At 33.8% G+C, this 14,880-nt stretch overlaps 1 protein-coding gene across 1 annotated transcript; it reads left to right on the top strand.

Annotated features, from left to right (window-relative positions):
- Positions 1 to 11,544: 11,544 nt before the first annotated feature.
- On the top strand, positions 11,545 to 13,323 carry LOC145068421 (ubiquitin-conjugating enzyme E2 2-like). The gene is made up of 6 exons (XM_079015382.1): positions 11,545 to 11,732; positions 12,277 to 12,410; positions 12,517 to 12,542; positions 12,692 to 12,781; positions 12,882 to 12,970; positions 13,080 to 13,323. The coding sequence occupies exons 2-6, from the start codon at positions 12,286 to 12,288 to the stop codon at positions 13,206 to 13,208; spliced, it is 459 nt and encodes a 152-aa protein (XP_078871508.1). The 5' UTR covers positions 11,545 to 11,732; positions 12,277 to 12,285; the 3' UTR covers positions 13,209 to 13,323.
- Positions 13,324 to 14,880: the final 1,557 nt, after the last annotated feature.

Raw genomic sequence — 14,880 nt, forward strand, 5'->3', positions numbered from 1 at the left:
GTTATGATTTTTCTAAGATTTAGCATAGCAGTGCACAACCCGAAATCTGAATTTTAGATCGGTCGATTTTTAGCCGACGGGATCTAAATGAAAGTTGTAGTACTCGTAAATACCAATGCGTGGATATAAATAACGTCGATAATAGAGCTCGTATGCGAAAGATATGGACGAAGCTTAGTCCCTACTTTTCGAGCGCGGCGAATTCGATACAGTTTTGTAAATCCGAGATAGAATGAGAATTAGCCAACGAGGTCTAAATGAGAGTTGAAGATCTCATTAATAGGAACTCAACGGTAAAAATACAGACAAAAACGGAGCTCGTATGCGAAAGTTATGGATGAAGCTTAGTCTCTACTTTTCGAGCGCGGCGAATTCGATACAGTTTTGTAAATCCGAGATAGAATGACAATTAGCTAACGAGGTCTAAATGAAAGTTGAAGATCTCATTAATAGGAACTCAACGGTAAAAAGACAGAGAAAAACGGAGCTCGTATGCAAAAGTTACGGACGAAGCTTGGAGACTACTTTACTATACACTTCCTATAAATAAGAGATGAACTCTTCATTATTTCCTCACACCTTCATGTTGGATTAGTGTCTAAGTCCATAACTATTTTGGTATGTACTTGACCCGATGGTGCATGGTCCTTTTGGGTTGCCTTCACCAAAGCAACTTGATAGGATGAATTATGGAGAGAAAGGATTAAATATGATTTATTAATATATTATGAGAATAATATATTAAATGAGAAATCATATTGTTTAATTAATATTAGTCAATAATTAATTGGTAATTAGTTTTTTGACTAAAAGAGATTAATTAAACTTAAGGGACTGGAATTTAAATTATAAAATAATTGCAATTTGGGCCATGGATTACCTTATATTAAGGAGTGGACGAATTCTATGGGGAAGCCCATAAGAAATCGTCCAAGGCCTTAAGGAAAGGGATCCATGGGTTGCTTAGGGCTTAAGCATCCAAATTAGGGTTTCCTTGTTAGATAACCCTAATAGCCTCACTATATATAAGACCCTTATGACCCAAAAACGTGGTGAAGCATTCTTCTAGGGTTAGAACACGTTTTGGGCAGCCTCCATCCTCTCTCCTCTTCATCCTCTTGCTTATGGTGTTTGTGAACCATTAGAGGAGTGACAATTGTGACTCTAAGCTTTCTAAAGTCAATACAAGGAGATTTGGGATTGTTATTGCTACATAACAATCAAGGTAACATCTTAAACCTATTCTTATGTTAATATGATTACTTGTATGCTAGAATTAGGGTTTATAGTCTTGGATAACTTGCATGTACAATAGAGAAACCTAGATCCAAGCATTAGGGTTTGTATGAGCACATAGGATGTTCTTATGACCAAAACCCATCAGTGGTATCAGAGCCTTGATTGGTTTCTATTGTATTGATGCCTTGTTAATTTTTTCATGCTTGAAAAAAATCGTTTTTTTCCTCCTGCCTGATGTACTCGGCGAGTCCCATTGTGGACTCGGCGAGTAGGTCCCGACTCGGCGAGTTTAGCTGTCAGACAGGCGGATTTTCGGGATTTTTACCTATTTTGACTTAGGATAATTGCCATAATTGTTTAAACTTAATAAAATTCGAATTTTGTTAATCCCTTATGATTATCCTTGTCAAAATAAAAGATTTTGGTCATCTAATTAGATAATTGTTACCTTATTTGATATATGTTAAGTTATGGAAATTATTTGATCATTATCTTGCAAGAATTTGAACTAGATCTAATTAGATAACCACCAATTATAGTTAATTGTCTTATTAGAATTATGTGATCTAGAATATTCTTGACAAAGTTTGGAATAGTTTCAAATTAATCCCTTTAGGTTTTATAGTTTAAATTAGAACTCAAAAGTTTAGTTTTGAAATTTAAATAGTTGAAACTCTAATGTTTTGAAAAGGTTTCAAAACTTGCCCTCAAGTTTTGGAATTTAAATTTTGATTAATAGTTTAATTTTGATGTATATTTAAATTCTAAACCCTAAGTTTTTGAAATGTTTCAAAACTTGCCCTCAAGTTTTGGAATTTAAAAGTTGATTAAAAGTTTAATTTAGGAATGTTAAATTCTAAAACCCTAGTATTGTTTTGAAAAGTTCATATCACACCCTTATGGTTTTATTAATTAATTAAGGTGTATAATTAAAAGAGGTTTAATAAATCCATAAAAGTTTTGGTTTACATTTAATTGAATTAAAAGTATAATCGTTAAATTTGACCACCTAGTATTTTAAAAAGTGTAAAATACACCTTATACTATATATATAACATTAAAAGTCTAACATTATATATATGTATGAGTAAAAGTCAGTCTTACCGTTAGTAGGCCTCATTCACGAAGCTGGTCTATAAGGGGTGTTTAAGGAAATTGCCTATAAAATGGCGATTGAATGGGTATCCACTCTTACCCACCGCACTCTTGACTAGTGGAGGGTCGTTAGCCGAACGGGTAGGATAGGACGAAACCTTCCATTATAAGTATAATGAAGTACAAAAGTAACTAAATGTTTTTCAAATTCCCAATCTTAGTTACTTAGGCAAAAGTGAATTGATGCAATTCCATGAAATTACACTTTGTGCCCTTGCGAAGATGTTAGTGGAGCGTGTGTGGTTTACCGGCACACTAAATGGTTCTAAGAAAAGGTAGCAAAGGGTGACTCAATGTTTGTCATAGTTCGGTGGAGCATGTGTGGTTTACCGGCACATCGAATAGGTGACTGTAACATGTGGGGGCACCATGTAGTTTGCATGGTTATTCACACCCGCTTTGTGATCCTCGGCATCCCAATCACAAACAAGAGAGGCATATCGAGATTTAAACATGCCATTGAAATGTTCAATGAATCTCATAGGATCTAGGAGTTTTCATAAATTTAAAACTTAAATTTCTTTTTCGTTTTTCGTGGTGGAAATTAGTGAATCGTCATTCACTTACCTTCAAATATTCTGCAACTAGATTACGACATCCCTTTTCTAGGTTGTAGCATATTGTGTTGGGTCCTAGCCTTTGTATCTCATTTGGGTGATTTACTAAGGACTCAATCAATCAACTAACTTGAATTTGTTTTCTCCCGTTTTGTAGATGTCAAAGTTCGACAACTATGGTCTTCCTAAATCCCGTGGAACAAGCTTTCCGCATGAAGATGATATTCCACGATTCGATCGAGGAACAAGAGATCATGCTTCACTTCCTCCTCCTCCTCCAATTATTCTCCCTAACCCACAAGTTCGAAGGCTTGAAAATTTCAAGCTCACTCAAGCCCTTTTGGCAAGTAAACATAAAGAAGGAAAGTCGGTGTGTGCACACGTCCTAGGGATGAAGTCACACATTGATAAGTTAAGAATGTTGGGATCCGTTGTTTGTGAGGAGATGGCCGTTGATTGGGTTCTTCAGTCACTTCCTAACTCATATAGTGAGTTCGTAAGAGAGTACTATATGATGAACTGCGACGTGACCCTTATAGATCTCACCTATATGCTTATTGCTGTTGAATCAGGAATGTTTTGGCGTAATGGAAAAGCAAAGTTGATTGGTGAATCTGCCTTCAAGACCTCTATGGATATAGACAATGGCAATGAAAGACATGCTATGATCGAAAATTTTGATCATAAGAGAAAGGCAATGTCTGAAGTAGTTCCATGTCATGTTCCAAAAGAGTCAATTTGCATTTATTGCCAAGAGAAAGGGCATTGGAGACGAAACTGCCCCATTTACCTAAGAGATCTAAGAGATGGGAGAGTCGAAACGAATGGCTCTAATATAGGTAAAATCCATTAACTAACCCTTTTTAAGCTTCTATTCTAGATTCTTAATACATAATGTGATAAGATTACAATTGATGTTTTGTAAGATCGAAGAAACAAAAAGAAGCTTAAAGGAAGAAGTGAGCAGAATCTAACCGTAAAGGAATGGATTTCAATCGCATTTCTCGAAGATTAGATTCTTGAGCTACTACTTAGAGTTAGAATTAGATTGCTAAGAAAGATGTATTAGCATAGTTTTTCAATGAATTGCATTGTAAGGACAAAATTTTCCGCAATAAAATAAATTTTGATTTTATATTATTTATTTATCCTTGCAATGGCGTATATGAAAAATTGATGTTTGAATGTTTCTATTATTAGCAATAATGGATTTGGTTCTTATTTATGTTATTTATGGAAAGTCGAGAATTTATCAAATAGGGAGATTTTCTCATCACCCAAGTTTCAATTGGACAGAAATTTGGAATCACACAACTTGGTTGCATGATGAATGAGAAATTTCATATTTGGAAATTAGACTAATTCATTGACAAAGTGTCAAGTGAAGGACTAGGAGATCGAGCACGCAAAGTTGCGTGTTGATCAAGTCCACCATAAGAGTATCAATGATATTCGTCATAATTCACTAAAGGTTTAGTAAATATGATTATACTTACAAGATTAAGTGTAATTATGAATTGATTGAAAAAGTTTAAATCAATAGCAAAACGAATAAGAAGAATCAAGTAGGCAGAAAGATAAGAGTTTCTCCATTCTAAGAAGAAGGGAGAGTAGCTTTTATGCTTTATGATAGGTCTTAATGATTAAGAACCATATCTCAATTGATCCTCTAAGTGAGTCTTAGTACAATTGTATGTTTAAGAAGAGGAATCAAGGATTGAAGAAATGGTTAAATCAAGAAGTCAATCATACTTCGTTCCAATAACAAGTCTTAAAGTTAAGATTGTGACATTGAGTGAAAAGTATTAAAAAGGTTTGTAACATTCATCAAATGTGGAAAGTTGTGATGTCTTGGATAAGACAAAGACCAACTAGGACCAATTTATGAAGAGTTTTGATAAAAGCTACACTAACTCTTGAATATTTGTTTGTCAAGAAATGTTTTGACAAGAGAATCTTATATGTCAAGGAGTCAGTGGGAGTCTTAATGGTCTTGAAAGGTTTCAAGAACAAATCAAATAAACCTTATGAATCATCACTAGCACACGAGTTGAGGTTTACAACCTATCGTGTTGACATTATTTTGTTTCTATGCCGTTCCAATTGAGTTAATTATGCATATGAGTTCTGTGAGTTCTCGTTCGAATGCATAAAAGGAAAGGACCTTGATCAATGAAGAGTACATTGATAGGAAAATGTGAGCTGCTTAACTACTTGGAAGACATGGTGAGCAGCCGTGCTACCATAAGACAAGAAATCAAGATTAAGAAAGTTCGGTCCATATGAGTTTGAATTTGTCGTAAACTTTGGTTTTGACAAATTCACATGGATAGGAACAAATACGCCGTTTATATCTAAGTGTCATAAGATTTCCTCCTTTATGAAAATGATTGTGAGGAAATGCTTTCACTAAGAAAGATTTTAAGAAGATAGTGATTGTAAAATTGCATTCTCGAATTCAATTATGGTTACGGTATCCCTTTCCATAATTTGAATTGTAAGGTTTGGCAATTGTTTACAACACATATGAACTATCTAAGGCAAAGGTGTATAAGTTCAAGAAGCCTTGATAAAAGATTATCAAAGCACTAAGTATTAGAAACATGAACTTAAGAAATTCAATAAGCATTGTTTCTCTGAAAGTTAAGCTATTTCTGAATACATGTCAAAGCTAGTGGGTGCATAAGTGTTATGTTTTATAATAATCATCATGATAGTGGGAGCATAAATGTTATGATTGTATGATTATTAAGGCACGTATTGCAAGTTGGCAATATTAATTATAGAAAACAAGAGTTATACCTTGCAAAGTCGTAAGGGTTGTAAAGTTGTTTTGCTATAATTAAGGGAGAGAATATTATGCTTCATTTCAAATCTAAAGGATTAAGTTGAAAAATATTAATAAATTTAGTCAAGGGTACATAGTGTGTTCTTAAAATTTCGATTATGATTACGGCATTCCTTTTCACAATTCGAATTTTGAGAACATAGCAAATAAAATATTATGCGTCGTGTCCCATACGCTTCGGGTATAGGATCGATTGCAAATGCTTTAATGTTTGACCATTCTAAAATCTTCCAAATGTCGAGCGCATTTAGAGGGAAAAAGGGACTAGAATTGGTTTTGACTAAAATAATTAAACAACTATCAAAGGAAAATCCAAAGTTTGACGAAGATTGGTCGCTTGTGAGTAGTTGGAAGCATGGTATTGGATGGACTATATCGACATTATTATGAATAGAAAAGATTCTATTAAGAATGAGTTGTCATATGGAAATTATGGAAATGTTTCCATATTGGATGGACCATATCAACATCATTACGAATAGATAAGATTCTATTAAGAATGAGTTGTCATATGGAAAATATGGAAACGTGTCCATATTGGGAATTGAATATTGAAAATCTATGACTAGATTAGAAACCTTTATGCAAAAGGATGTTCAAAGAATGTACTTTGAGTGAGAGACATCACGTCTATGGAATTGTCTTGTAACAATCTCCGATAGAGGACTTTGTAATATCATTGGCAATAGTCTTTGTGACTTTGGTGCAGTGACATTACGAAAGGATCATTGCATAGAATGTTAGAATCTAGCATATTTTATAAGTAACAAGAATTTGATATTCTCACACTTATGAAAAAGGATTTGGAGTTGTGAAATGAGAATGATTAGAAATGTGTTCAATTTGATCTATTTCAAAAAAGTAAGAACCATAGGTAAACATTGTGTGCATGCTAAGAGCATGGGACAAGTGTAATAATTCAAGTAAGAAGTTGATTACCCGAAACGACAAATAATGAGTAATCGATATGGTGATAAATAAAAGGAGTTTTATTTATACTCAAAGGTTTGAGGCCATATGGGATTAGTATTATTCTTGTGTTTCACATTTGCATGTTTTGACTTCCAGAATAATTGAATTTATTAAGAATAATCGAATTATTCTAACGGGTCACAGTCGTTCATATGTTGGAAGTAGATATGAATGAAGACTATCGTGAATTGGTGTGTGGATTGTCTAAAAGAGTATTAGACATAAGCAAATGTTTGCTGCAACGTTCATGAGTGCTTATGAATATGATTTGAGCATTGGATTAAACCCACGCTCACTTGGATCACTCCATGAATTGTATCACGAGTGATTAGTGAGACGATAACATCTTATATTCTTGAAACCGAGATGTGTGAGTTGTATCTTGCAAATCGGTTGCACATTGATAATATGTAAATGCACTAGTAACTTGGTGTTATAAAACATATTGTTGTGTGTGATTCGGTGAGTGAGTGCAAGAAAGCATTGTATCAAAGTTTATCCGTTCCTTTTATCCAAGGTAGGATAAAAGCGATATCTTTGGGCCCCTCGATGATTTAGTGATGACAAACGTAAATGCTCGGCCGGGCTAGGGCTAATTTGATTTGTTCAATTAGTCAGTCGTCATAAATCGGGAATCGAGATATAGTACAAAGAGAATGATTTGAAATCATATCTCATATGATATCTAGAATGGAGGAATATATGATCCCTTATCTAAGGACATGCGTATCTGATAGGATCAGAGTTGACAACGGCTTTGGAAAGCTACGATTGTAGATCAGGATCTGAAGTCATACACATAATAATTATTAGACTTATCCAAGTGGGAGACTGTTGGATTAGTGTCTAAGTCCATAACTATTTTGGTATGTACTTGACCCGATGGTGCATGGTCCTTTTGGGTTGCCTTCACCAAAGCAACTTGATAGGATGAATTATGGAGAGAAAGGATTAAATATGATTTATTAATATATTATAAGAATAATATATTAAAGGAGAAATCATATTGTTTAATTAATATTAGTCAATAATTAATTGGTAATTAGTTTTGTGACTAAAAGAGATTAATTAAACTTAAGGGACTGGAATTGTAAATATAAGATAATTGCAATTTGGGCCATGGATTGCCTTATATTAAGGAGTGGACAAATTCTATGGGGAAGCCCATAAGAAATCGTCCAAGGCCTTAAGGAAAGGGATCCATGGGTTGCTTAGGGCTTAAGCATCCAAATTAGGGTTTCCTTGTTAGATAACCCTAATAGCCTCACTATATATAAGACCCTTATGACCCAAAAACATGGTGAAACATTCTTCTAGGGTTAGAACACATTTTGGGCAACCTCCATCCTCTCTCCTCTTCATCCTCTTGCTTATGGTGTTTGTGAACCATTAGAGGAGTGACAATTGTGACTCTAAGCTTTCTAAAGTCAATACAAGGAGATTTGGGATTGTTATTGCTACATAACAATCAATGTAAAATTTTAAACCTATTCTTATGTTAATATGATTACTTGTATGCTAGAATTAGGGTTTATAGTCTTGGATAACTTGCATGTACAATAGAGAAACCTAGATCCAAGCATTAGGGTTTGTATGAGCACATAGGATGTTCTTATGACCAAAACCCATCACTTCAAACCTTTCTTTCTCTCTCTAACTTCTCTCTAACCTCCCTAAACCCCTCCCAAGTCTAGGGAACCTCCCTATCACGAGAAGAAAGCCCCGGAGCGCCCGACGGCTCCGAGAAGAAAAGCTTTCGGCTCGGAAACGCTGCTCCAGCGAAGCCTGGTTTTTAATAAAAACCCACTGCAAGTGAGTTACGCCTATACTATATTTAATATAGCTTTTATTTAATTATAGTAACATTATTAAGACCTTAAAATAATTATTTGGGCTATTATTATGAGTTATATTGAGTGTTATTTAACGCTTATATAATAGTAATAATAGTTAGACTATTAATTAGTCGCGATTAACATTAAAACTAAACTCTAGTGGTATTAATACTAGGTTTTGGTCAAGGAAAAATTGTTTTAAAAAGTAACGAAGAGCTGTCCGAGTGCCGAGTCACCACCTTACCAGGTGAGTGCATAGTTACTTTCAACTTACACATAGATATGAAGTATTTTATATAAATTACGTGCTATGTGTGCATATTATCTGAACACTTGCTATCTATGCTGGATGAACATTGTTATACATGTTTTCAATGATTTAAACTGTATATGTATTTTATATCTACGAAAATATTGGTGTAAAACATGGGTATATGTAATAGGTGATGTGTGATAAAATGGTGAGAGGCCTCGATGTTGATGTTGTTGATTCTGTCATCTAGCGGAGTATGGATGACGACCACAGACTCTTCTAGACAGTCTAGTGGAACACTAGCAGGCTCACAACCTGTAGGTGTTTGTGAACGATGTGTTCACCGGTGTACTCCATCCCCCACATGGTTGCCTTTAGGACATTTATTTTTAAGGAATCCCCTTAGCAGTAGTGTCCATCCCGATGATGATCCTTAGACTAGGTCCCTTATGATAGGTGTTTAGGGACGTAAAGTGAGGATAACGGGAACGGGTAATCGGGTTATTGTTGATTGATGAAATTAATAAACTTATTTATTGTGGATTGAAAACCCTATGTGCTCACCAGGCTCCCAAGCCTGACCCACTCAGTTTTATGTATTACAGGTAGTGACGCTTGAGCATAGATATGATGTTTGGACGAGGGATTACGGATATAGGCCTGTAGATATGAATTAATGTAGTAAGGCTTATATTGTACTGTTTATGTTTTTGATCTGTACGAACATGACATCCCAAGTCTTTTAATGAAATATATTTCTATGGAAATGCTTTTGATAAATCTTTATCATATTTTGTTTTGGGACAAATTCCGCAATACTTTTATTTAAAATGTTACTCTGATTTTCAAACAAAGCATAAACAAAATCGGTCTTTTCTGACCGTGAAAATGGGGATGTCACACAACAACCGCTCGAACTAAAATTCGAGTTTCGGGTCGTGCACTATTAAGCCGAGTCTTAGAAAAATCATAACTTCCTCATACGAAGTCAGATTTGGGCGTTCTTTTTATGGATGTTCTTGGTTTAACGTATACTACAACTTTGGTTTATATTACTAAGGCCAAAAAGTCTTCTATCATAAATTCATTATTTTACGTTTACCGGTGCCGTGCCGGTTTTGCCGCGAAACTTCGATGGGCCATAACTTCTTCGTTATAACTCGGATTTCGGCGTTCTTTATATCTACGGAAACCTTGAGACATATTCTGAAACTTGGTTAATATTATTTATTCTAAATAATATTTTGCCGAAAAGTCATTTTCGACACTTATTGCTTCTAAATTGTCTAGCCCGGATCTACGGGTGTTACAGTTTGTGACGATCCTTCGAGACATTTACGGGTAGGTGTGGAAGGTAGTGTGGACATGTACTACTGGAAGGACATGAACCGTACGCGTATGAAGGAAGTCACGAGTTCTGAGGATGAATGGTTAAGTAGTGATGTATTCGGGGTTATAGTTATATCCCGTTCTCTATATATAGGAACAATTCTCTCAAAAACGTTACTCTCTCTTCTAACAGACATCCCTCTATATAGGCATAAAGGGAAGTCGGAAAGGAACAGCTAAGCCAATAGTTCAGAACTGCGAACCTAGTCTAAATAAGCGAAACCTAAACAAACTCACCTATGAAATGAATACTTTATTACAATACTTTATATACGGTGCGGTTTGGTTTTTTGCTGTTTTTGCAAGACTAGAAACCACACCGCACCAAACATTTTCAGTTTTAGCAAAACTAAAAATCGCACCGTCAGTTTTCATTTTGGTTTCAGTTTATGCGGTTTTTTCGGTTTGCGGTTCGGTTGTTGCTCACCCTTACAAAATGATACATTCTTGAAAAATATATAGTTAGTTTTAAGAAATGCACATCAAAATGAAAGACTATTTTTACCAATATTTTAAAAACTGGTTTTTTAGTTAAACCTGATATGGTGACCGGTTTTCGGTTCAACCAGTTTAACCGGTTGGACCGCCGGGTCAACCGGTTTCAATTCCAACCGGTTTCAATATTTTTCATGTTTTTTTCCTACATATACATACATATATAAATCATGAATTTGATGTTTACAAGTTCAAACATTAAAAATACACATAAAAATAAGTTGTAGATGAATCAAAATATATTAAAATAACACATAATCATAAGTTTTAGTGTTTTACATCAATCCATATATGTCAAAAAGAAAATAAAGTATAATACCGAAACTAAACGCATCAAAAAAAAATTATAACATTTATCATATGTTTTTATTTAGAAAAAGCTAAATAGATTTGAAAAAAAAAATCTCATAAAATTTATTATGTAAATGATTTTTTTTCATATGTTTTTGTTCAGTTTTATCAGTTTGGATTTTTATAAAAACCGGTCGGTTCAATCCGGTTCAGAAATCGATATAAAACTTGTGATAGTTGAATCGTTTTCTCTCCTAATTTTCGGTCCAACCTGTTCGACTGGCCGATTTAAACCGGTTTTTAAAACATCGATTTTTACTAATAGTAAACACCAGTCGGTTTAATCGATTATCCTAAGAAAAAATAATCAAAGATTCTCTTAAAGGTAAAATATAAGGATAAAAAACTCTAGTTTGAGTGTTTTACAGCAAATCCATACACCTTTGTAGGTCCATGGAAGCAATCGAGAAAGCAACCGATAAGATTAAAAGTACTCTTTCTCTCTCTTTCATACACACACATCGCCTAACAATTCTCCTCTTTCCAGTGGTTCACCGGTCGTCCTGTCATGAAACTCTCTCGCTGATATTTCATATTACTTTGGCTTCTTTCAATCGATAAATCACCTAACCTTCCATCACTTGACGCTGTGTGTGGGTGATTACTTACAAGGTTTAGCACAGGGTTTACTTACGAGGGTAAGTCGGATTTCTTACGATGATGTGCTTTTGATTCTTTAATTTTATGATTCTTCTTATGGTTTCATTATGTTAAGTTTGTCCAAAATTTGTATCTTTAAGTATCGCGTTGTGCGATTTTGACGAAACCCTAATCTTAGGTTTTGGAGCAACTTAATTATGGATCTAGGATTTCGATCTTATATCTTAGGTCTTGTGGAATTGGAGTACACATATCTACTAGCTCGAATCATTTTCTTCTACTGATACATCGATTATATAAAGTCCACTCTCCACAAATAAGATTTAGATCGATTATATGAAGTCCACAATTCCATTACTGTATTGAATCTGTGATTGTTTGAAACTTATATCACCTGAAAATGACTGCATATTGTTTTTCCATAACTTGTAAGATAAGGGTTTTGAAGATCTTGAACTCATTACACCCCATAAAACCCTTTTGACTTAATGGGTTAAGCACTTCATGTTCAAGCCAAAAAGTCAGCTTAATGTATTGGGACACTAATCCTTTTTTACCTATTTTGCCCTTCTTCTTTACTAGGTGAGTACAATGTCAACTCCTGCTAGAAAGAGGCTTATGAGGGATTTCAAGAGGTTACAACAAGACCCTCCTGCAGGCATTAGTGGAGCACCCCAAGACAATAATATAATGCTGTGGAATGCTGTAATATTTGGGTAATAAATAATAATTCTCACCATTGATTCTTTTTTGTTTTCCATGTTTATACACATTTATATTCCAATCACATATTATGTAATACATATTGTCTTTTTATTTCAGCCCGGATGACAGTCCATGGGATGGAGGTAACATCATTTTCTTTCCTCTTTATATATATATATATATATATATATATATATATATATATATATATATATATATATATATATATATATATATATATATATTCATTATCATGTAATGCTAAATTATTAAAACATCATTGAACTAATAGGTACGTTTAAATTGGCTCTACAATATTCAGAGGATTATCCTAATAAGGCACCAACTGTGAGATTTGTTTCTCGTATGTTCCACCCAAATAGTAAGTATAACTATAACTCTATAAGCAACAATTTATTATTTTCATGTAGTTTGCTTCAGTTATTATTTATTAATAATACATATTTGTGTACAACAAACAGTTTATGCTGATGGAAGTATTTGTTTGGACATCTTGCAAAATCAATGGAGTCCTATCTATGATGTTGCTGCTATTCTCACTTCCATCCAGGTATAACTTTCTATGAATTTTTTTTATGCATTATATTAATGATGGGTTAAAATACATTCTATAATAAAAAATATATATGAAAATGTAAGTATATTGCTATTTTTGACAGTCGTTGCTTTGCGACCCAAACCCAAACTCTCCTGCGAATTCAGAAGCTGCGCGGGCATTCAGCGAAAATAAACGCGAGTACAACAGGAGAGTGCGAGAGATTGTTGAGCAGAGCTGGAATGCTGACTAAATCGGTTATATCATATATATATCCATGTAATAAAAATGTACTTTAAGACATATTTTATTTTAGACATTGTACTATTTTATATGTAAAATAAATATCTGTTTTGATTTTCTTTCAAGTTAGAATTTAGAGAAAACTGCAAAAATGGTTCTTGGGGTTTGCACTTTCTTTGGCTAAGGTCCAAAAAAGTTTCAACTTGTGAAAAAAGTGTCTGGCAAGGTGTGGTTGTGGTTTTGGTCTCTTAACTTGATACCACTAACCATAATCTGTTAAGTCCTAGGGAAATTACTAAATTAGTATTAGGGTTGTCAAAAATAGCCCACCCCCGAAATTAAAACGGATAAATGATATAATTATAGAATTATATCAAATATATCAAATTTTTATAAGTGTTATATCATTTAATATGAAAGTTATAAATCTTAATGTTCTATGTCCAATAAGAAAGAAAACAAATTGCGTCATAACGCGATAGGGCGCACCTTGACTTGTTATTTGGACGCTACCAGTAACAAATCTGTCTTGGATGTTTTTTATACGCTTACACCATGCCTCGCGCCATGACATGTCTTGGTGCATGATATGGTGTGTCTTTTAGAACCATGTTCAATTTAGATATTTTAAAATTTGTATGTTAGTTGATTATAGTTATATATAATTTGCTAGATGTTATTTTTTTTTTATTATTTTTATATATATTATTTGGGATGAAAGTACTAAAAAATTCAAGTTAATTTTAGGACGATGTTGTGATCATGTTTTTAGCAACGGAAATTTCAACAGGTGATATTTAACACATTATGATTATAAATAGGAACCCCGATTCCTGGGGGTATACTTGCAAGCCCGATGGTTATTTACTAATCGGGTTTGGTATATAGTTTTATAATGGATTATGGGACTGGATCACCAATACCCATCCCAAATGTGTCCCATTGACATCCCTATCATGTCGTCTTCCTCCTTGTCTTTTCCCACATTGGAAACCAAAAATGAAACAAATCACCACCCTCCTAAAGCAAACTTGAGAATGAATCCAAATGAGGGATTGTCAATCTGATTCAACAAATCCATAATCACTCTTCTTCCATATATTGTCTTCCTCTCCTACACCCATCATTTTTTTAGATGCACCTCCATCGACTTCCACTACCTCCGACAACTCCCCTCACCTCCGACTTTCTTCTCTACTTTTTCCCTATCCTTTCTTGTTGCACCTCACTCTAAATACATTACAAAAATAAATACAAAACCATAAATTTTACATTAATCCACATGCAATAAATAGAAAATAAAGTATAATTATGAAACAAAATATAACTTTAGATGAATACACACACATCAAAGAGCTTCATCACGTTTGCCATGTATATTTATTCAAATTAAGAGAAATCTAAATAAATGTGAAACGACCACTAAAGTTTGTTATGCAAAATGCTTTATTTTCGCATGTTTTTATTCAATTTAACTGTTTCAAACAAATTTTTTCGTAAAAACCGGCTGGTTCGTTCCAGTCTAAAAAAGGGCATAAACCGGTGCTAGTTGAACCGTTCCCATTCACACCGCTTTGAACCGATTTTTAAAACATTCGTGTTAAATGCCAAGCCTCATTATATATATATATATATATATATATATATATATATATATATATATATATATATATATATATATA

The sequence above is a fragment of the Lactuca serriola genome, chromosome 8 (assembly GCF_051521515.1).
Source record: "Lactuca serriola cultivar US96UC23 chromosome 8, Lser_US96UC23_V15, whole genome shotgun sequence".
NCBI lineage: Eukaryota > Viridiplantae > Streptophyta > Magnoliopsida > Asterales > Asteraceae > Lactuca > Lactuca serriola.

Bases quoted from the DNA above. Each gene is read 5' to 3' on its own strand.
- LOC145068421 (XM_079015382.1), top strand. From the start codon at position 12,286: ATGTCAACTCCTGCTAGAAAGAGGCTTATGAGGGATTTCAAGAGGTTA. The intron at 12,543-12,691 runs GTAACATCATTT...TTGAACTAATAG, and splicing joins TGACAGTCCATGGGATGGAG to GTACGTTTAAATTGGCTCTA. The intron at 12,971-13,079 runs GTATAACTTTCT...TATTTTTGACAG, and splicing joins CTATTCTCACTTCCATCCAG to TCGTTGCTTTGCGACCCAAA.